The 23,946-nt window shown below is 46.5% G+C and overlaps 1 protein-coding gene across 9 annotated transcripts in view; it reads right to left on the reverse strand.

Moving 5' to 3' along the window:
• Window positions 1-23,946, reverse strand: part of TYW1 (tRNA-yW synthesizing protein 1 homolog) — a 312,384-nt gene that overhangs the window by 38,759 nt on the left and 249,679 nt on the right. For 2 of the 9 annotated variants that reach the window (XM_074390719.1, XM_074390721.1), the window contains 2 exons: window positions 20,982-21,122; window positions 4,081-13,442 (listed from right to left, as the gene is read on the reverse strand). The exons of 1 other annotated variant lie outside the window; for it this stretch is intronic. In XM_074390719.1, coding sequence (XP_074246820.1) covers window positions 13,221-13,442; window positions 20,982-21,122 — 363 coding nt within the window. In that variant the 3' untranslated portion in view covers window positions 4,081-13,220. Of the gene's footprint in view, window positions 1-4,075; window positions 13,443-20,981; window positions 21,123-23,946 lie in introns of those variants that run through there. 6 more of the 9 variants (XM_074390718.1, XM_074390717.1, XM_074390725.1 and 3 more) reach the window with 6 other exon arrangements.

A 23,946-nucleotide genomic window follows, 5' to 3' on the forward strand; every position in this document is an offset into this window, starting at 1 on the left:
ACCACAGCCCGTGATCCAGCCTCAGGGGATTCTGACCGTGTTAGGCAACAGCGTGGTTTTATACACTTTAGGGAGACAGAAACATCCGTCAATACATGTGAGGTGTCCATGGGTCCAACCTGGAAGTGGGACAGCTTGAAGCAAGAGACGTAGGCGAGGGGTTCGGGGTCATAGGTGGATTCAGAGGTTTTCTGCTGGGCAATTGCTTGAGAGAGTTAAGTTATTATCTAAAGACCTGGAATCAACAGAAGGGAGTTCTATTGATTTTTCCCAACACTGAACCCAGACAAGGTGTTGTAGAGACCAAGGTTCTTATTATGTAGATGAAGCCTCCCAGTAGCAGGTCTCAGAGACAGTGGATCGTAAATGTCTCTTATCAGTCTTAAAAGGGGGCCAGAGGCCAAGGCGTGGTGGCTCACGCCTGTAATCCCAGCACTTTGGGAGGTCAATGCGGGTGGATCACGAGGTCAAGACATCAAGGCCAGCCTGGCCAACATGATGAAACCCCGTCTCTGCTAAAAATACAAAAATTAGCTGGGTGTGGTGCCGGGCACCTGTAGTCCCAGCTACTCAGGAGGCTGAGGCAGGAAATCGCTTGAACCTAGGAGGCAGAGGTTGCAGTGAGCCGAGATCGCACCACTGCTCTCCAGCCTGGGCAACAGAGCGAGACTCCATCTCAAAAAAGAAAAATAAATAAATAAAGGTGCCAGACTCTTAGTTAATTCTCTCCTGGATCAGGGAAAAGAGGTGGGAAGGGAGGGGATTCTCTACAGAATGTAGATTTTTCCACAAGAGACAGATACACAGGCCCATTTCAAAATATGCCAAAGAAATATAGTTTATGGTAAAATACTTCAATGTCTTTCGAGCCTGCTGTCCATCATGTGACGTTATAACAGAGTCACGTTGGGATGTGATATCTTACTGCTCCACAAAGTCTGTTGTGTCAGTCTTAAGAGCTGTTTGAATGGTTAATGCAGGTCAGCTGCGTCAGAATTTCAGAGGGCTGAGGGTATAAGGAGGTATGGCCACTTCCGTCAAGACCTGAACTAGATTTTCAGGTTGACTTTGGAACGCCTTTGCCAAGGGTTGGGTTGGGGAAGGTGGTCCATCAGTCAGTTGGGGACTTAGAATTTTACTTTTGGTTGATACCAGGCATAAGGCAGTGGGCAGTTCTGACCTTTCATCCTTACGTCGTGTGTCCAAAGAGGAAATAAAGCCCCCTTTTTGTTTCTCACTGTGATTTGAAGAAATCCAGGTCGGGCCTCCAGCTGGAGCCACCTGAGTTCTGCACACACGTACCTTGCAGGGGAAGGGAGGGCCCAGTTGATTGAAAAATAATTTTGACTTTTCAACAGTCCAAGTTATTTCATCCAAATTCTACTAAGCCAATAATCAGAGCACAAATTTCTGGTAGTCCTCAGTAAGAGACAATTAATCAGCCACCCACCTAATTAGCTTCCTCAATAAGCGGGGAGGCAAAGACATCAACAGAGGCTTCAGTGTCTTTGATAAGTGTTTTCAAGTAGAAGCAGCCCACAGAATTGCAGAATGTTTGCCTGTTACGATTTTTCTGTTTTTTGGGGGGGGGCAGGGGCGGATGACTTGAGGTCAGGAGTTCAAGACCAGCCTGGCCAACACAGTGAAACTCCGCCCCCCCCTTTTTTTTTTTTTAACAAAGCTGCACTGTCTTTGTTCCCCAAGAAATGGGTCGTTTCCCTGGCGGTCAGATGTGTCCCTACCTGCCTTAAATGAAGGTCTGTGATCACCTTCTCTAACATTAAGGCCAGAGTTGCTGAAATCAATGAAAAATTCTAAACACACAAGGATGCCTTTCAAACACACAGGGCACTTTGTTCTCCAAAAAAATGCAATGAATTTAAAACGCTGTACCATACATCTTCAAAACCTAGTCATGAAAGTAACATACTTTATTACATTAAAGGAAATGAAATCAGGAGAGGAAAAATGCACTAAGCAAGCTAATGACCAACACGATTAGTCACCGCTAACTTGCACTAAATCAATAGTCACCAGGAAGAGTTCATCAATTTGCACTGAAATAAAAATGGAGAGAAGAACACAGCCTACTGGAACAACAATGAAAAAGATTTAATAATCTTTTAGCTGGGAAAAAATATGTTGTTTTGAATATTTTGAATACACTTTAACTCCAACAATAGGCTGAATTCCAATTTCTGGATATTATTTAAGGAAAAGCTTAGAAGCATACTCCACAAAGAATTAAGAAACACATGTCCATTGCAGCACTGTTTACAACAGCAAAGAGTTGGAACCAACCCAAATGCCCATCGATGATAGACCGGACTGGGAAAATGTGGCACATATACACCATGGAATACTATGTAGCCATAAAAAACAATGAGTTCGTGTCCTTTGTAGGGACATGGATGAACCTGGAAACCATCATTCTGAGCAAACTGACACAAGAGCAGAAAACCAAACACCGCATGTTCTCACTCATAGGCGGGTGTTGAACAGTGAGAACACATGGACACAGGGAGGGGAGCACTACACACTGGGGTCTGTCGGGGGAACTAGGGGAGGGACAGCAGGGGTGGGCAGTTGGGGAGGGATAACATGGGGAGAAATGCCTGATATAGGTGATGGGGAAGGAAGGCAGCAAATCACACTGTCATGTGTGTACCTATGCAACAATCTTGCATGTTCTTCACATGTACCCCAGAATCTAAAATGCAATTAAAAAAAAAGAAACACATGTCCTCATAACTTTTATTATGTTCTTTTGATTCAAATGATGCATATTCATTCATATATGCTCCTTCACATTACAGATGATTTTTATATCATAAAGATGATGCTATTCTATGTTTCGTATTCTATGTTTCAAACTTAGCATTATAGTTCATACACATCTTCTATGATTAAAAATTCTCTAAAAACTTTCACTGGCTGCTGGCGTTTCACTACAAGTGTTTGATTGGGTCACCAACGACCTTGTCAAAGGGTATTTTTCTGTCATCCTCCCAGAACTGACTTTTCATTGGCGTCTGGTCCTGTCAATTACTTTTTTATTTTTCTTTCTTTTTTTTTTTTTTCTTTTGAGATGGAGTTGTGCTCTGTCACACAGGCTGGAATGCAGTGGCACGATCTCAGCTCACTGCAACCTCCACCTCCCAGGCTCAAGCGAGTCTCCTGCCTCAGCCTCCCAAGCAGCTGGGATTACAGGCATGCACCACCACATCTAGCTGATTTTTTGTATTTTTAGTAGAGACAGGGTTTCACCGTGTTGGCCAGGCTGGTCTCAAATCCCTGGCCTCAGGTGATCTGCCTGCCTCGGCCTCCCATGGTGCTGGGATAATGGACGTGAGCCACCGCGCCTGGCTGACTGGTCTTTTTGATCCACTGCCCTCATTGGATTTCTGTGACTCCACAGCCTGGTGTCTCTCCTGAAACTGCCTTTGCAAAAAATTCTAACAGTAAGAAAATTACAACAGTGAGAGATTGGATGTCACCAATCCCCAGCTTGCCCTTAAACATCCAAACTGCCCTTAATTATAGCTGGGCTTGAGCCAAGCTAACTTTGAGAGACGTTTAGTTTATAGTTTAAACGATACGATCCCTTCCCCCAAAACTGCCTGTGTAAAGCTGATGGGAGACCAGCAGGCTAGGAGGATGAGAAGAGCCTGGATTCTGCCTCGATGTAGACAGACACATCCTGGAGAATGTCACCAGCCACTGTCCCGGAGGTCACTGTCAGGCCTCCACGTGCCAGCCTGGACCCAGAAAGTCTAAAGCCCTCCCTGCCTGGGCTGACCATCCCCCACCCTCCAGCCTGCGTTCGCCATTATCCCTAATCGCCCAGTGGAGCTTCTGCCCCTGGACAAGCCTCTCACCCCACCCTGCCATCTTAACTACTCTTCCGCCTTACCCCACCCGCCACTGTAACTAAACTTACGGTCATGTATACACTCCTTACCCCTACCCCCCACCACTGTAACTGATCTTACTCTACAATACCCCCACCCCACCCCCCAAAAATTGCCCGAACCCATAAAACCAACTCCCACCCTTACCCCCTTCCCCTGTCCTTTCTTGGATTCAGCCCACCTGCACCCAAGTGGGAAATAAAACAGCCTTGTCGCCCACACAAAGCCTGTCTGGAAAAATCTCCTTATTAAATGTGTTTAATATTTGGTACTATGGGGCGCGAATAACAGTCACAAGACTTGCAGTCCCCCAGTAACTCATGCAGAAAACATCACTACTATAGAAACTAAGATTGGCCTTCTGAGATAAGGTTTCAGGTTTGTGTGTTTCTGACAAGCAACGGCTCCACCTGGACCCACCAAACTCCTGTGGCCCCACCGAGTGTGAACTCAGCAGACAAGGACCATTTTTCACACCCCTAAGATTGCACCCCAACCCATCAGCAGCACCCCTACCCCAGCCCTCTGCCCACCAAATCATCATGACCTTTGAATTTCCAGAGAGACCAAGTAAATAATAAAACTCCAGTCTCTCATTCAGCTGGCTCTATGTGAGGTCAGCTCTTTCTCTATTGCCGTTACACTGTCTTGGTAAGTCAGCTCTATCGGGGCAGCAAAATGAACTCATTGCTCGGCATGCTCCCATCTCTAACTCCTGCAGTCTCGCCTCCTTTGCTGGAGCTCATCAAGGCTGGGTCTCTCCTGCTCTGATTTTATTCTCTCTTCTCAGGTGATCTCAGCTTTTCTGCAGGCTCCAATGAAAACTTACAGGACTGGCCGGGCGCGGTGGCTCACACCTGTAATCCCAGCACTTTGGGAGGCCGAGACGGGTGGATCACAAGGTCAAGAGATCGAGACCATCCTGGCTGACGTGGTGAAACCCCATCTCTACTAAAATACAAGAACTTGGCCTGGTGTGGTGGCACGTGCCTGTAGTCCCAGCTAGTTGGGAAGCCGAGGCAGGAGAATTGCTTAAACCCTGGAGGTGGAGGTTGCAGTGAGCCGAGATTGCGCCAGCCTGGCAACAAAGTGAGACTCCATCTCAAAAAAATAAATAAATAAACATACAGGATCGTGGTTCACACATCTCAGTTTCCACCCCAGGCCCCTCCAGACCTGTCCACCTGCCTACTATGTTGACCTTTCCCTTGGGAGTCTTGAGGCAGCTGCAAGCTTACTGACCAGAAATGAACTCAAGCTCTCCCCCAAGCCTGGTCCTCTTCCAGGATCAATCAGCCAGCCTGAAAGATGGCACTTTCTCCACCCTGTTCTCTGGACGGACACCCAAGGAGTCATCCTCAGCCCCATCTCACTGTCAGAGACATCTGAACCGGAGCGACTCCGTCTTGAGTACAGGCTGGGTAAAATGAGGCTGAGCCCTGCTGGGCTGCATTCCCAGACAGCTAAGGCATTCTTAGTCCCAGGATGAGACAGGAGGTCCGCACGAGACACAGATCATAAAGACCTTGCTGATAAAGCAGGTTGCAGCAGAGACGTTGGCCACAACCCACCAAAACCAAGACGGCGACGAGTGTGGCCTTTGGTGGTCCTCACTGCTGCACTCCCACCAGCGCCGTGACAGTTGACAGATGCCATGGCAGCATCAGGAAGTCACCCGAGATGGTCTAAAAAGAGGAGGCATGAGTAACCCACCCCTTGTTTAACATGTCATCAAGGAATACCCAGAACAACGGGCAACCGGCAGCCCTCAGGATGTTCTGTCCATGGAACAGCCATTTCATTCTTCTGTGCCTTCACTTTCTTAATAAACTTGCTTTCACTTTCCTCTGCGGACTTGCCCTGAATTCCTTCTCGTGCGAGATCCAAGAATCCTCTCTTGGGGTCTGGACTGGGACCCCTAATCAGTTTGGTGCCAGATGCATGAAGTGTGATCCTCTGGGCCCCTCAGACCCATCCACTGCTCTCCATCCAGGAGCGCGTTGCCAGGGCTGGGATGGCCGGCTGCATGCTGCAGAAAGGCCACTGCCCAAGCCATGGCCTCCCACCCGTTCCATGAAAACACCAGGTCATCTTCCCCTGCGGCCTCTCCAAGCCATTTTCCAACCCGCGGCTAGAATGATCTCATTAAAATGCAAATCTAATCGTGTCGTTCCTTTGCATAACCGCTCTGAGGGCCCTGCCTGGCCTCTGTCTCCCTGAGTCATCACCTGTTGTGTGTCCCTGGTGTCCCTGTGTGGCCTGGCTCTTGCCTTCAGTTTCCACATGATCCTTCAGCTCCAGCCACTGTGGTCTCCCTGCAGCTGCCCAGGTGTGCCGCGTTCCAGTATGAGTCCATTTTCACACTGCTGATAGAGACACACCCGAGACTCAGTAATTTAAAAAGAAAAAGAGGCTTCATGGACTCACAGTTCCACGTGGCTGGGGAGGCCTGACACTCATGGCAGAAAGCAAAAGGCTCATCTTGCATGGCAGCAGACAAGAGAAAATGAGAGCCAAGGGAAAGGGGAAGCCCCTCATAAAACCATCAGATCTCATGAGACTTAGTCACCACCACGAGAACAGTATGGGGGAAACCACCTCCATGACTTAATTACCTCCCACTGGGTCCCTCCCCAAACACACGGGAATTATGGGAGCTATAGTTCAAGATGCGATTTGAGTGGGGACACAGCCAAACCATATCAGACCCCACCGCCTACCCCCAGGAATTGGGAGAATTCCAGCATGGCCAGTGCACACCTCCTCCAACATTTCTGACGCCATCTCTCCAATGACACCCTCACACAGAGACTGTCCCTTTCTTCTGTGGCTCTATCACTTGTGTTTGATGTATAGTATTTATTTCTGTGGATCTTTGTCTTGGATGAATTTCTGTCAGCATCATAATGACAGGAAATATCCTTTCTTTTTCCTCTCCTCCTTTCTTTTACTTGTCATTAAATCCCCAGTAACTACAACACAATTGATATTCAATAATCATCTGCTGAATGACTTCAATTATCTAGACAACCGAGTGTACTGTGATGATTTTGCCATGCTTTCCAGAAATATTAAATGCTTACTGCATTTTGTTTCATTGTATTAGTGATTTGAGATGGAGTGCAGCCCAGGCTGGGGTGCAGTGGTGCGATCTTGGCTCACTGCAACCTCCACCTCCCAGATTAAAGCAATTCTCCTGCCTCAGCCTCCCAAGTAGCTGGGATTACAGGTGTGTGTCACCACAACTGGCTGATTTTGTATTTTTAGTAGAGAAAGGGTTTCGCCATGTTGGCCAGGTTGATCTCAAACACCTGACCTCAGGTGAGCCACCCGCCTTGACCTCCCAAAGTGCTGGGATTCCAGGCATAAGCCACCGCGCCCAGCTGCCTACTGCATTTTCCATTAAAGTGTCCTAGGTTTTGCTATTCTTAAATGCTTTAATAAATATCTTTAAATATTATTTTTTTTCTTTAAATCGTTTAACCCCAAGGTAAAGATGAAAGTTCTTGGCAAATATTGCCAAACTGCTTTTGAAATATCTCTATTTGGCCAGGTGCGGTGGCCCAGGTGGGAGGCCAAGGTGGGTGAACTGCTTGAGCCCAGGAGTTTGGGACCAGCCTGGGCAATAAAGTGAAACCCCATTCTTACAAAAAAACACCAGGTATGGTGGTGTGCGCCTGTGATCCTGGCCCCTTGAGAGGCTGAGGTAGAGCACAGCTTGAGCCTGGAAGGTCAGGGTGGCAGGAAGCCACACTCATGCCACTGCACTCGAGCCTGGGAAACACAGTGAGACCCTGTCTCAAAAACGAAGTCTGTATTTTACCGTAATAAATTACTTTTAAAATTTTTGCTAATTTTATAACTGCCTAATAGGTTTTTTCTGCTCAACTGCACAAACAAAACAGACCAAGGCATTGCAGTAAAAAAAGAGTTTAACTCACACACCAGCCACATCATGTAGGAGACAAAGTTACTACTCAAACCAATCTCCCTGAAGGCTGAGAGGTTAGGGGTTTTTCCAAGGATGGTTTGGTGGAGGCCAGGCGCGGTGGTTCACACCTGTAATCCCAGTACTTTGGGAGGTGAGGTGAGCAGATTACTTGAGGCCAGGAGTTCGAGACCAGCCTGGCCAACACTGTGAAACTCTGTCTCTACTAAAAACACAAAAAATTAGCTGGGCGTGGTAGTGCATGCCTGTAATCCCAGCTACTTGGGAGGCTGAGGCAGGAGAATCATTTGAACCCGGGAAGTGGAGGTTGCAGTGAGCCGAGATCATGCCACTGCACTCTAGCCATGATGCCAGAGTGAGACTGTGACTCAAAAAAAGGTTGGTTTGGTGAGCTAGGGACGAGGGTGGCTAGGCAGTGGGTACTTGCTGCTGACTGCTGAGAGATGAAATCCTAGGGAGTTGAAGCTATCCCCTTGTGCTGAGTCACTTCGGGGTGGGGCCACAGGAGCCATCGTGGGTCCAGGCAGAGCCTGGTGTCAAAAAGATACTTCAAAAGGCCAAGCTTAGGTTCCCCATAGTGATGTCACCTGCAGGAGGAAATGGGGAGGTTGCACGATCTGTGACCTCCGGGATAATGGCCGGCAATTGTTTTTATCTTCACCTCTGCAGAAATCAGACTTCTTCCTCCTTGCCTGATGCTCTCTCATTAGCTTTACAAAGGCAGTTGAGTTTTGGGGAAGAGCCATTATCATCTAAACTATAAACTCAATGTCTCCCAAAGTCGGCCCAGACTATTCCCAAGAATAATTAAGGCAGCTTGAAGGCTAAAGTCAAGAGAAGGGGTGGTGAGATCAGATCTCCCCTGCTGCCGTAATTTTCTCACTTATATAATTTTTGCAAAGGTGGTTTCAATTTGATGGGTAAGATATTCCTTTAATTTGCATTTCCTTGGAGAAAGTGAACAGCGAGCAGTGCCTCTTCTGCAGCCATCTGTGTATCCTCACTGATGACACTTTATGTCCTGTGTCTTTTATTCATTCAGCCAGACAAGTCTTAACATTTAAAAAAATCAACTATATGAGGCTTTTGAGTGAGGATTTGTCATACAAGTTATTTTTCCCAGTCTTTGCCTTTTCAGTTTATGTGATGTTTGATATATCAATGATACTTACAACACATTCTACAGTCAAGGATTTTTCAACCTTTCCTTTATGAGTTACATTGGCTTGAGATCAACAATGGTTCTGAAAGTGTGGCCTCTGGGCCAACAGCATTAGCAGCATGTAGTGAAACCGCCTTTACAAAATTATGACTGAGATAGTGCAAGAGATCTGACTTCACTGACTCCATCTTGCTTCCAACCTCCAAGCTGAACTTGTTCATTCCTGGGCATAGGTTCAATTAACTTTGGGAGAAATTCTATAGTTTAAACAAAGACGGTAACAGCCCTTTCCCAAAGCAGACATCTTCTCGCCTGGGGACCCCTGCCTTTGTAGGACAAACATTAGTCACAAGATTAGGAACAATGGTTTCGGAGTCAGGCAGCTGGAGGCTACAAGATTCTGACTCTCCCTAAACTGCTCCTAAGATCAGCACTTGAGATATTTTGCAGACCCTGCACTTGATGGATCAGCTGACACCACCCACATCAGTAAACTGGCTCCTGTGATCTTGTGGCCCCCACCCAGGAACCGACTGAGCACAGGAAGGCAGCTCCGACTCCCTATGATTTCATCCCTGACCAACCAGCGCTCCTGGCTCACTGGCTTCCCCCCACCCACCAAGTTGTCCTTAAAAACTCTGTTCCCTGAATGCTTGGGGAGACTGATTTGAGTAGCAATAAAACTTTGGTTTCCCACACAGCTGGTTCTGTGTGACTTACTTTCTCTATTGCAGTTCCCCTGTCTTGATGAATTGGCAATGTCTAGGCATCGGGCAAGGGGAACCAACTTTCCCTTAATAGTTATTTTTTCTAAAATTTCTTAACTATTGTCTGTCTGGCTAATTTTTCAGCTGAATGTTAGAATCATTTGCTTATGCTCCAAAAAGAAATTCCGATAGAAGTTGGGATGCTATTTTGCAAACAGATCACCTTCTTAGAACATATAGGACCCCCATTCTCTCCCACTTTTATGCTGTTCAGCAAACTTACTCAATGTTTTCATGGAGAATGCGATGTATTCTCCTTAAACATTTTGAATTTTCTGTTGTGACTGTCAACTGGGCGTAATGTACTATGTTATTTTAAATATTAATCAATACATCCATATATTTTTTCTGGGATGAAAGAAAAATACTCATTTATGTACCTAAATTTAATGGAATCAGGGGGATTCACTCTGTAGATAAGAGGTTTGTTATTTTTTTTTTCTTTGAAACGATAAAATGTCTGTGTTCAATTTAAGTCTTGAGGCCGGGTCCCGTGGCTCACACCTGTAATCCCAGCACTTTGGGAGGCCAAGGTGGGCGGATCACTTGAGGTCAGGAGTTCAAGACCAGCCTGACAAACATGGCGAGACCCCTATCTCTACTAAAAATACAAAAATAGCCAGGCATGGTGGTGGGCACCTGCAACCCCAGCTACTCGGGAGGCTGAGGCACGAGAATCGCTTGAACCTGGGAGGCAAAGGTTGCATGAGCCGAGATCTCACCACTACAACTCTAGCCTGGGCAACACAGTGAAACTCCATCTCAAAAAAGAAGACCTGGTGACTTCAAGAAAGATAACACTTCTGTGCTACTCTGCCACTATCCCATCTGTGACATAATTACACATACATATTTGGTATTTGGTCTCTGTCCCTGGTACTTGGCACAGAGCTCCTGATCTCCTGAGTGACAGGGGTGCTGGGTGCATCTTTTATCGTCATATTTGCTTTCTGCCCCAGCTCCTGCCATAGAGCTCCAAATCTCTTGGAATTTCCTGGGTTACAGGAGCATCTTTTGTTCTAATGATGTGGGCTTGTTCTTGGTGGGCTTGTGGATGGAGACTGGTTGCCAGGGGGACCAATATGATTAGAAGATTGGAACCTTCAGTCCCACCCCTCACCTGCTAGGGTGTCTACATGATGAAGCTTCTGTAACAACCACTAACTATGGCATGTAGGGAGCTTCAGGACGGGTAAACACATCAACAAGCTGGGAGGTGGTGCAGCTCAACTCCCCAGGGACAGAAGCTTCTGTGCCCAGGATCTTCCCAGACCTCCCCCTCTGTCTCTTTTCATCTGACTGTTCATTTGTGTCCTTTAAAATATCCTAATCAGCTGGGCACAGTGCTCATGCCTGTAATCCCAGCACTTTGGGAGGCCATGGTGGGTGGATCACTTGAGGTCAGGAGTTCAAGACCAGCCTGACAAACATGGTGAGACCCCCATCTCTACTAAAAATACAAAAATTAGCCAGGTGTGGTGGCTTATGCCTGTAGTCCCAGCTACTCGTGAGGCTGAGGCACAAGAATCACTTGAACCCAGAAGGCAGAGGTTGCAGTGAGCTGAGATCGTGCTACTGCACTCAAGCCTGGGCAACAGAGTAAGACTGCAACCTCCGGCTCTCAGGTTCAAGTGACTTTCCTGCCGCAGCCTCTCAAGTAGCTGGGATTGCAGGTGCCCGCCACCAAACCCAGCTAATTTTGTATTTTCAGTAGATAGGGTTTCACCGTGTTGGCCAGGCTGGTCTCAAACTCCTGACCTCAGGTGAACCACCTGCCTCAGCCTCCGTAAGTGCTAGGATTATAGGCGTGAGCCACTGCACCCAGCCTCAAATAAATCTTTAAACATGGGAGGATCTCTCGAGCTCAGGAGTTCAAGACCAGCCTGGACAACATAGTGAAACGCTGTGTCTACAAAAAACATCAAAAAAATTTAACTGAGCTTGATGCGCCTGCAGTTACAGCTCCTCAGGAGGCTGAGGTGGGAGGACTGCTTGGGCCCAGGAGATGGAGGCTGCAGTGAGCCACGACGGCTACTTGCCCTCCAACCTCAGCAACAGAGTGAGACCCTGTCTCAAAAAAAAAAGGTGCCCGTACTAAAAATACCAAAAAAAATAACCAGGTGTGGTGGTGCGTGCCTGTAATTCCAGCTGCTCGGGAGGCTGAGGTAGGAGAATCACCTAACCTGGGAGGTGGAGGTTATAGTAAGCCGTGATTACAGCACTGCACTCCAGCCTGGGTGACAGTGAGACTCTGTCTCAAAATAAATACATAGAAATTAACTAAAAGAGCATAATTGGATTGGTTCTAGCACACAGGATAAAGGCTTGAGGGGATGGATGCCCCATTCTCCATGACGTGGTTATTACGCATTGGATGCTTGTCTCAAAACATCTTGTGTACCCCATAAATATATACACCTACTGCGTACCCACAAAATTAGAATAAAAATTTAAAAAAAAGAAAACTTGTGCTGCAAGTCTTTACAAAAGATTATTTTATTAATTCAGCTTTTGCATAAAAGACTGGTAAAAGAACTTGGTAACTTGAAAACAATTCTGAGTGTTTCTGACCTCTCCGACTTGAAAACACTTGAAGCTTAAAGAGCAGACCGTGGAAAGCGGCGGGGGCCACGGGAGTGAACGAGGATGGAGACCCGCCCGCCGTCGCGTCACGCCGTGAGGCCTGCACGGGGACCTCCTACACGAAAGGCCAACGATCCTGCTCAGCGCAAAGCGCGCCGGGGAAGGCAGGCTACGGGCCCCAGCGCGCAGCTCCTCCGACAGCAGACGGCCGTGCTGCGCCCTGTGGTCCGTGGTAATTCACACGGGAATGGGATGAGGTCTAGCACAGTTTTAGATCCAACGCAATTTCGTGAAGTGTCGGTGACAAGCCAAAACTCAATCGATGCGGTATTTAAAAATAGCCGAGTTGCGACAACCTAGATTCTTTCAGGAGGTGCTGTCTTAAGATCGAAGAAAGGGATCAAGCTTTTATCTTTGCAGGAGCAGATGTTAAGTTTAGCTCAGGGTACTGCAGGTCAATGCTAGGTAGCTACTGCATGAAAGGCCAAGGGCCAGGGAAGAGGAAGAGGCCCAGGCGTTTCTTCCTCGTCTGCTGCTCTCGGGACGAGCATTCTGGCAGGTCTTAAACGTTATAATTCAAAACTGTCAGTTAAATTCTAACAGCGACGGTGTGGTTCCCCCCAAAATCATTTTCCTTTTAGAAGTAAAATCGGGAAAGGGGTTGAGATCTGAAAAAAACATCCACGCTGTGTCCCAGGCCTCCGTGTCTCCGTGTTTATTGTCTTGTTGTCTCCTGTGCACGAAGGTATAGTTTACGTAACTCGTCCTCGGAAGAATCACAGTGGTGTTCAAGGACCTTTTGGGGCCATCCAAGTTTTTCTCCTTCAGTACCCTGAAATCAGATAATCTCAACATCCAGAAACAGCCTTTGATTTGTTCTTTCTCTGATGTCTTGTATCCTTGGGATCAAAGCCTCTTTCACTGGCACCAAATAATGCCCAGTGAGGAGTTCTGGCCATATAATCCTTTGCGCTGAATGCCTTTGATCCACCGCTGTCTTCGTATTCCTCGACGAGCTCCTGGAAGCGGTTATAATTGATCCAGGTCCACCATTCACTACCAACCTTAAACTGCAAAGAAAAAAAATGTGTCAAGTCAGAAGTAAAAACGTCTCTAGAAAAAAATATATAAATCTTTTTAAAAATCATGACCAAGTCTGATCTTTTCTCCCTATCACATCAAAAAAAAAAAAAAAAAAAAAAAACTTGTGACTTCCTGTCAAACGCAAGATGTGCTGCAATCACAGGAGGGCTTCCTTTCCCGTGGGCCTGATGTCGCGCTGGGCCCAGAAGACAAGTCAAGTTTGTCTCCAGCAGTCCCACTGACACAGGTTAAATGTTTCCATGTTACCACATGACCAATTCAAACGAATTCTAATTCCTGCCTTTGCCGCTTTTGATGGGTTACAGATTTTCATGGCTGTGTTAACAGCACCTCGTGGAATCCTTTTTACAACTCAACTTGGCTTATTAGTGAAGGTTTAATCAATAACTTCTAATTCAAAAATGCTAACTAAATGACTGGAACTAGCTTTTTTAGCCTAACGTGGATACAATATCTCATTAGTGGAAAGCCTGAAGAATTTCAATTCAGTAAGAGGGGATAATCCAATTTGTACTCTCTTAAGAAAATTGCTTCTCAAAAGTCACTGTGGAATAATGACCTGGAATGAAGAAGACAAAGGAAGTTGAAGAGGCTCGGAAGGAAGTACTAACTGAACTGTGAAGGCTTTTCATTCCCAGCATTTGTTTGACAAAGACACCGATACCTGACTCATAAAGAGACAAGTACTTGTCATGCCACTGTCTTAAAAAACCCTAATGGCCGGGTGCGGTGGCTCACGCCTGTAATCCCAGCACTTTGGGAGGCTGAGGCGGGTGGATCAACTCAGGTCAGGAGGTTCAAGAGCAGCCTGGCCAATGTGGAGAAACTCTGTCTCTACTAAAAATACAAAAATTAGCTGGGCATGTTGCAGGTGTCTGTAATTCCAGACACTCAAGAGGCTGAGGCAGGAGAATCACTTCAACCTGGGAGGTGGAGGACGCGGTGAGCCGAGATTGCACCACTGCACTCCAGCCTGGGCGACAAGAGTGAAATTTCATCTAAAAACAAACAAACAAACAAAAAAACCCTCCAACTAACTAAAGGAACTAAGGAACAATTTCCTGTTCTAGACACACACACACACACACATATACACACACACACACACACACACACACACACACACGGAAAATACATAGGTTCCTGGATTTAAACTATTAAAATATGCTATATTTAAATGACATCTGATTTTTTACACCTAATAGCTAAGAGTTTTCTAGGGGGAAAATGCTGAATATGTGGAAAAGCTTAATTATTCTGTTTGTGAATTAGGAGAAGTTTTCTTGTAATGAGACCATTCCTGGAAATGATGCCTTGGGGGCTCCATGAACTCTACAACCCAAGATGTAAAATTTATATCTTGGCCGTGGTGGCTCAGGCCTGTAATCCAAGCACTTTGGAGGCCAAGGCGGTCGGATCACCTGAGGTCGGGAGTTCAAGACCAGCCTGACCAACATGGTAAAACCCTGTCTTGAAAAATAAATAAACAAATAAGAAAAAAGGGAAAAAAAATTCTTACCATCATTTTCTCTCCCAGGCCAGACTGTCCCTGAAGTGCTGTCTACTGTTGTGGAAGCCATCATTGCTATTCCCAGGCTTGGAGCCTCAAAGCTGCAGAGTCAAAGGTAACCTCCTTTTCCCTGGCCCCTCACGCCCTGTCGATTCTCCCTAAGCAGTTCTTCAGTGGCTGACGTGGTCACACAGGCCCTTCCTCTGGGGCGTGGTCACCGTCTTCTAGATGACTGACCTGATTCCAGCTGTGGCTTCCCTCCGCTTCCCACGGCTGGCCTGAGACTGTGCCTACAGCAGAACTGATTCCCATGATCCTGAACGTGAAGTCTGAGCATCAAATCTGATCTCTTCGTGAGCTGCGGCCCTCTCAGGGGATGCCCACGCCGTTCCCTCTGTCTGACTCACATGTCCCTCGTCCTTTGCTCTGGGAAGTCTTCCTAAATCCCGTGAGTCTGGTCCCAGTGAGACATTCCCCCGTTGACAGTTTCTGTCAGTTGCGCTGCTGCTGGACCTCACTGTCCTGAACCCCCGCGGACACTACACTGGCCCCTGCAGTTCCCTCCCACACTCCACCCCACCGAGCCTGCTGGCTCTGTGAATACACGGAACGTAACAACGTACACCGCCATCCAGGACATGTGAGGGCCAGCCCTTCTTCCTCACCTCTGAACAAAGAATCAAAATTCCGCCCGTTCTACTGACATCTTGAGACATGATACAATTGTGCTGCTCCTGGCTCCATAGAACAGAAAGGACAGCTTCACTGTGCATGCCTGACAGAGGCACGACACACACTTGACTGAGTCTGGGGTGAATTCCTAACCAGTGCAAGAGTAGACACGGCATTGATGTAGCCAAATGAGGCCAAAAATGATGTCATTTCCCTCCATCCATCAACAGGGGCCAACTGGGCTAACTATGGACTTGGCCCAGCCACATACATTTAGAAAATAATTACAATACAACAAGGTGTGTACAGTGAGTGAGGTTACGTACGAGGCACTGGGGAGCGCAGGGACTCACACGCACCTGGCCCTACAGAGGAGACTTTTGGGGACTCCTAGTTTCACTTGCTGAAAGAAAGAGATGACCACACTGTCTTCTTCCCTATTTCTGTCTCTGAAGTCTGACCCCTCTGGTTCATAATCCTGACGCTGCTTCACCTTCAAACTCTTAACAATAATCATTTGCTATGGGTATTCTAAGAGAGAGCAAAGGATTCGTCTGAGCAATATAATAGACTTACTATTTTTTTTTTTTATCATACCTACAGTCAAAAATGTATGTTATATCTCAGTCTGGTACACGCAAACACACACACACAAATATACCCACACAGGCTGGAAATACAACTTTCACAAAACTGCAGGCAATGCATTTCATAGAACTGGTGGCTGCAACTCACAAAATGGATTTCCTAACTTCTAACACAGTTTGAAAACTTCTGCATTAGAGAACCTGGTTTCTTTTGACTCTAAAACTCTACTCTGGCTTAAAACAGAAAAAATTTAAGTTGCACAGGTAGGACAGTTATAAGCTAAAACCTGACCACTGACTCCTCTGATTCCCAATGTCTAAGAAAACTAGCTGGAAGAGCAGAACAAGTAGATGCAGCACAATGTGGGGCATTAGCTCAGGCTGCCACAGCAAAATGCCACATGTGGGCGGCCACAACAACAGCAAAGTCTTCTCTCAGAGTTCTGGAGGCTGGCATCCCGGCTCACTCAGTCTCTGGTGAGGGCTCTTTTCCGGTCTGGCAGGCGGCAGCCTTCTTGCTCTGCCCCACATGGCTTTTCCTGGTGCATGGCCATGGAAAGTGAGTGAGCAAGTGACCAGAGCCCTCTCATGTCTCTTCTTCTTCTTCCTATTTTTCTTAAGAGATAGGTTCTCTCTCTGTCACCCCAGCTGGAGTGGAGCCGTATGACTAGAGCTCACTGCGGCCTCAACCTTGTGGGCTCAAGCAATCCTCCCATCTCAGCCTCCTGAATAGCTGAGACTACAGGTACATGATACGATGCCCAGTGAATTTTTAAAAATTTTCTGTAGAGAAAGGGTCTCATTATGTTGCCCAGGGTGCTCTTGAACTCTTGGCCTCAAGTGATCCTCCAACCCTGACCTCCCAAAGTGCTTGGATCACAGGCGTGAGACACCGCACCCAGCGCTGACGTCTTTTCTTATAAAGACATGGATCCTATCAGATCGGGGCTAACCCTTATAACCTCATTTAACCCCAGTTGCTTCCTTTGAAACCCCATCTCCAAACACAGCCACAATGGGAGTGAGGATGGCAACCTGCGAGTCTGGGAGGGGAGGAGGACACAGACATTCAGTCCGTAACAGTAAGTTATTCTGAAATGAACAGAGCCACTAGAACTAAAAGACAGAATGGAACCGCATGTGCCTCCTCTCAGGACAATTGGAGACTAATCATACTGACCAATCACAGCTCAGCAAAAGCCAAAGTGTTCCATGTAAAAGGCAGAAGTTCAAAGAGAAAAATTTGGTACGATTGACACACAAGCAGTGCTGAGAGACAGCTGCATAGAGGCATGAAACCCCAAATCACAAAATCTGAGTTTAAGTATCCTGAGACACGAGGTCACCCTGCTAAAAGAATTCCTCAAATCCAGCAGTAAGGGAAGAAAGGAAGCGATGCAGAATTACAAATAAACTCAAAAGGTCACAGATGATCTTAAAAGCACACAGTGCAAGAAGGTCCAGTTCTGACTTAATAAAGCCAGGCCACTAAGGGTCTGTGGCCTTGCTGGACAGATGAGACCACGCAGGCTCCCGCTCTCTGCAAGAATCACATCGCTGTGCAAAGCGCCTTGTCTCCATTATGTTCTCATCTTCCACACAGGAAGAATTTTACTAAACAGTAATAATCGCATAGGTTCTCGGTTCAAAAGGATTCTATTAAGGATAGTAGATTAAATGCATGCATGTACTGTTACTTCCTCTTGAAACCCCACTAAAATGACAGTAAGAACATTTTAAAACAACACATAACATAAAAATAAAGCTATTAGGAGAGGAGAAAACAGTATCGGACTTTCAGAAGCTGAAAACATGAAGGGTGAGCAAACTGGTTGAGCGGACCCAAGACAGTTGAATCCTAAGCCAGCAAACAGAGAAATCCAAGAGCCAACCCAATTTACAGTTTAGAATTGCTCAACGGCTCGGAAACCGGCTGCACCAGTCCCCCCACAGGAAGCCCAAATTGAGGAGGTACCAAACCCACTCCCCACCCAACAGCCACAGGCAGGCAGACATTCTGTGTAAGACATTACGAGCATCTCCAGGTCCCGGCGCCCTGCACATTCTGACAGCGGAGCACCTGCCTACTCCATGCCGACAGATGACCGGAGGGTTCTTCTCAGAAGGCAATTCAGAAAAGGATCTATGGTCTCGGGGACAGCAGGGACAGCTCAGGACAGGGCTGCCATACTGAAACTATTCCCCTTCCTGTTTCTGGACCACCAGGGACCACTGCAAGCTGCAGAAGTTGAGCAGACCCTTCTGACCAGCCCGAGAGTGCGGACTACAAGACACTGGGTTTGGGATTCTCGAAGGAAATGATCCAGTAGATCACTCCAAGAGAGGCAAGACCACACCCTTAGGGTGCTCTTCATTTATTATTATTTTTATTTATTTACTTTTGAGACAGTCTCGCTCGGTCGCCCGGGCTGGAGTGGTGTCCCTCTCTCGGCTCACTGCAACCTCCGCCTCCCAGGTTCAAGGGATTCTCCTGACAGCCTCCCGAGTAGCTGGGACTACAGGCGCACAACACCACGCCTGGCTAATTTTTGTATTTTTTTTGTAGAGACGGGATTTTGCCATGTTGTCCAGGCTGGTCTTTAGTCTCCCACTCTCAAATGCAAGCATATAACCAGTGGCCATCAGCCACCTGAGAAAAACTTCTAACATGATAGAGGAATAAAAATAAACAAAAGAAACAATGTAAAAATAAACAGCCTTTGCAAGGAGAAAATGACACAAACAATAACTTACTAAACTGAAAGAACTATTATTGATATCCTCAAAGAAATGAAAGAAAATAGTGCATTCATTTTTAAACTATGCTATAAAAGAAACATTCAAATAATTTTTAAAAGATCTTCAATTCGGCCAGTAGTCACGGTGGCTCATGCCTGTAATCCCAGCACTTTAGGAGGCTAAGGTGGGTGGATCACAAGGTCAGGTGCTCGAGACCAGCCTGACCAACACGGTGAAACCCTGTCTCTACTAAAAATACAAAACTTAGCTGGGCGTGGTGGCATGCGCCTGTGATCCCAGGTACTCAGGAGTCTGAGGCAGGAGAATAGCTTCAACCCAGGAGGCGGTGGTTGCAGTGAGTCACGATCATGCCACCACACTCCAGCCTGGTGACAGAGTAAGACTCTGTCTCCAAAACAAACAAACAAAAAATTCTATTTTTAAAATTTGGGAGCATAAATGACGGATTCACAAGAAAGTTAAGAAAGAAAATTAACAACATTTCCTAAAGGGTAGAATAAAAGAGACAGAAAAATAGAACATAAAGGTTTTTAAATTTAATTATAATTTTTGAGACAGTCTCCTCTGTCACGCAGGCTGGAGTGAAATGGCGCAATCTCAGCTTGCTGCAACCTCTGCATCCTGGGTACAAGCGATTCTCCTGCCTCAGTCTCCTGAGTAGCTGGGACTACAGGCAAGCACCACCATGCCCAACTAATTTTTTGTATTTTTATTTGGTCATGTTGGTCAGGCTGGTCTTGATCTCAGGTGATCCATCTACCACGGCCTCCCAAAGTGCTGGGATTACAGGCAAGACCCAACGTGCCTGGCAGAAAAGTTTTTTTTTTTTTTTTTAATTAAAGAACTAGTCCATAAGACCCAATTTAAAATTTTTCTTTTTAGGAGTTCTAGACAGAAAAGAGAAAAAAAAATAGATGAGACGATATATTCAATGAAATAATGCTGGAAATGTTAAGAAGTGAAGGATGTGAGTTTCCATACTAAAGGTGTCTACAATGGATAAACCCAGACACACTGAGGCACATCACAGTAAAATTTCAAAACAATGGAGACAAGAGGAAATCTAATGAGAAAAGCACGGTCCTACACAGAGGATTAATAATCTGAATGCCTGCTGAGTCCTCAACGACTGCGAGGAGAGAGCTGAAAGACAGCTGCTCCAACCTCAAAGGGGGAATAGTTTCCAACCAAGAATTCTATATCCAAATCAAGTGTGAACGGAGAATGAAAACATGTTTAGATGTTTAAGGTCTCAAAAGATTGTACTTTTTGCATGTCCGTTTCTTAGGAATCCCCTAGAGGATGCGTTTCTTATGAACAAAGGAGTAATTAAAAAGGAAACATGGATCCCAGAAATATTTCAGTCAAAACAGAGCTGGTGATCCCAGGATAACAGCTGTGAACTAGGTTGTAGAGAGTGAACTGTCCAAGGTGGGTGGGTAAGAAAGTGCCCCTGCAGAGACATCTTCAAAAAGATGAACCTAATAGCAAATCCAACTCATCTGAAAGTCTGTGAGACAATGTATTTGCGATGGCAGAGTTTGAGACTTCAATTAGCAAAAGAACACAGAAAACTAGATGAAGAAACAAAGAAAATAATTATTAACTACAGGGAAACCAAAGGTGGCACTGGAAACAAACAGCAATTGCAGGAGATGGCATGGGTTGGCAGCAGGCAGTTCACATGGTCATAATCATGCAAAAAAACACACAATTATCTAAATAAAAATCTGGTATGTGTATGTTGAGAGGGTAGGGGGATGGTAAAGGGTGTTTTGGGAGGAGGTAGAAAAGCAAGCTCGATCCTAATCTTCCATACTGCACAGTAAAGATGATACACGGCCAGGCGTGGTGGCTCACACCTGTAATCCCAGCACTTTGGGAGGCTGAGGTGCGTGGATCATTTGACGTCAGGAGTTGAGAACAGCCTGAGCAACAAGGTGAAACCCCACTTCTACTAAAAACACAAAAATTACCTGGCGTGGTGGGGGGCATCCGTAGTCCCAGCTACTCAAGAGGCTGAGGCAGGAGAATCGCTTGAACCCAGGAGGTGGAGGCTGCAGTAAGCCGAGATTGTGACACTGCCCTCCAGCCTGGGCGACAGAGAGAGACTGTGTCTCAGAAAAAAAAAAAAAAGAGAGAGAGATAATTGAAGATGGCCGACTAGGAACAGCTCAGGATTGCAGCTCCCAGTGAAAGCGCAGAGAGTGAGTGGACGCCACATTTCTGAATGGATTTTCATTGCCCACAGACCAGGAGATTCCCAGGCGGAGAAGCCCCACGGGTCGCTAGCATGGCTGTTTTGGCCGGCGCGGCTGTTCTGGCCCACGCGGCTGCTTTGCTGGAGCCCTGGCACAGCAGTTCTCCGTACAAAATACACTGGTCCGGGTGCCCTCTTAGCTGGCGATTGGAGCCCCGGGAAGGCAGATCGCCCATTCATCTGATTTAAAAGGGAACTGAAAGAGGGAGCCAGGCCAGGAGATTCCTGGGCAAAAAAACCAACAGGAATCTCAGCGCCGTTGTTTCAGCCGGTGAAGTGAGTCACCACATGGGAAATCACATAGATCCTGGCGCCTTTTCAACAGATGACTGAAACACCTGGGAGACAGTCGATCATTCAACTGAAAAAAAAAAAAAAACAAGTGACTCAGAGACAGGGAGCCAGGTGATCAGGCTCGGCTGGTCCCACCCTCCCCCATGCCTGACCCAAAAAAAAAAAAAAAAAAAAAAAAAAAACCAGTAACTGAAAACGCTCTGGGTTGAGAGTTTCACAGCAAGCAGAGCTGAACCCTGGATGGTCCAGCTCTCTGTGGGAGGGGCGTCCGCCATTACTGAGGCACTCCACCACTACGGAGGCAGTCCGCCATCGCTGAGGCAGCCCGCCATTGCCGAGGCTACCCGTCGTTGCTGAGGCAACCTTCCACTACAGAGAGTCCGCCATTACAGAGGTGGGTCACTATTGCTGAGGCAGTTCTAACGATACTCATATAAACAGGACTGCAGGGAAGACCACACGGCAGCTGGGAGGAGCCCACAGCAGCTCAGCAAAGCCTCTGCAGGCAGACAGTGACTGGGCTGCCTCCTTGCTGTGCAGGGCAGCCCTGAAAAAAAAAAAAGGCAGTAGCACAACGGAAACTCATAAATAAAGCCCTAACTCCCTGGGACAGAGCACCTAGGAAAAAAAAAAACAAAAAACAAAAAACGGAGTTTATGAGTTCTGCTGCAGCAGACTAAAACGTGCCTGCCCAGCAGCTCTGATTGAACAACGGAGCTCATAGCTCTGCACTTGAGCTCCTATAAAGGACACACTGTCTCCTCAAGCAGCTCCCTGATCCCTGTATATCCAAAGAGTCACCTTATAAAGGAGAGCTCAGACTGACATCTGGCGGGTATCCTTCTGGGACAAAGACAGCAGAAGAAGAAACTGGCAGCAACCCTTACTGTTCTGCAGCTGCTGCAGGTGATCCCCAGGCATGCAGGGCCTGGAGTGGACCTCAGCAGTCCTACAGCAGAGGGGCCAGACTGTTAGAAGGAAAACTAAGAAACAGAAATAACTTCATCATCCACAAACTGGAAGCTAACTCAGAGACCCAATCTGAAAGTCACCAACTACAAAGATAACAGGTGGATCAATCCACAAAGATGGGAAGAAACCAGTGCAAAAAGGATGAAAACACCCGAAACCAGAACACCTCTCCTCCTACAAGGGATCACAACTCCTTACCAGCAAGGGAACAAGGCTGGATGGAGAATGAGTGTGATGAAATGACAGAATCAGGCTTCAGAAGGTGGGTAATAAGAAACTTCTGTGAGCTAAAACAACAAACGTGTTCCAACCCAATGCAAAGAAACTAAGAAACTTGAAAAATTATTTGACGAAATGCTAACAAGAATGGACAACATAGAGAGGAATATAAGTGAATTGATGGAGCTGAAAAACACAACATGAGAACTTCGCAAAGAATGCACAACTTTCAACAGCTGAATTGACCAAGCAAAGAAGGGATATCAGAGGTCGAAGATCAACTCAATGAAATAAAACGAGAAGGCAAGAATAGAGAAAAAAGGGTAAAAAGGAATGAACAAAGTCTCCAAGAAATGTGGAACTATGTGAAAAGACATAATCTACATTTGATAGATGTACCTGAATGTGACACAGAGAATAAATTCAAGCTGGAAAATACTCTTCAGGAAATTATCCAGGAAAACTTCCCCAACCTAGCAAGCCAGGCCAATATTCAAGTCCAGGAAATACAGAGAACACCACAAAGATTTTCCTCAAGAAGAGCAACCCCAAGGCACATAATTGTCAGATTCATCAGGGTTGAAATGAAGGAGAAAATGCTAAGGGCAGCCAGAGAGAAAGGTTGGGTTACCCACAAAGGGAAGCCCATCAGACTCACAGCAGATATCTCAGCAGAAACCCTACAAGCCAGAAGAGAGTGGGGGTCAATATTCAACAACCTTAAAGAAAAGAAAATTCGGCCGGGCGCGGTAGCTCAAGCCTGTAATCCCAGCACTTTGGGAGGCTGAGGCGGGTGGATCATGAGGTTGAGAGATCAAGACCATCCTGGTCAACATGGTGAAACCCTGTCTCTACTAAAAATACAAAACATTAGCTGGGCGTGGTGGCGCGTGCCTGTAATCCCAGCTACTCAGGAGGCTGAGGCAGGAGAATTACCTGAACCCAGGAGGCGGAGGTTGCGGTGAGCCGAGATCGCGCCATTGCACTCCAGCCTGGGTAACAAGAGCGAAACTCCATCTCAAAAAAAAAAAAAAAAGAAAAGAAAATTCAACCCAGAATCTCATACACAGCCAAATTAAACTTCATAACTGAAGGAAAAATAAAATCCTTTGCAAACAAGCAAGTACTCAGAGATTTCATCACCAAAAAACCTGTTCTACAAAAGCTCCTGAAAGAGGCTCTACACATAGAAAGGA

Source organism: Saimiri boliviensis, chromosome 20 (genome assembly GCF_048565385.1).
Source record: "Saimiri boliviensis isolate mSaiBol1 chromosome 20, mSaiBol1.pri, whole genome shotgun sequence".
NCBI classification, from domain to species: Eukaryota; Metazoa; Chordata; class Mammalia; order Primates; family Cebidae; genus Saimiri; species Saimiri boliviensis.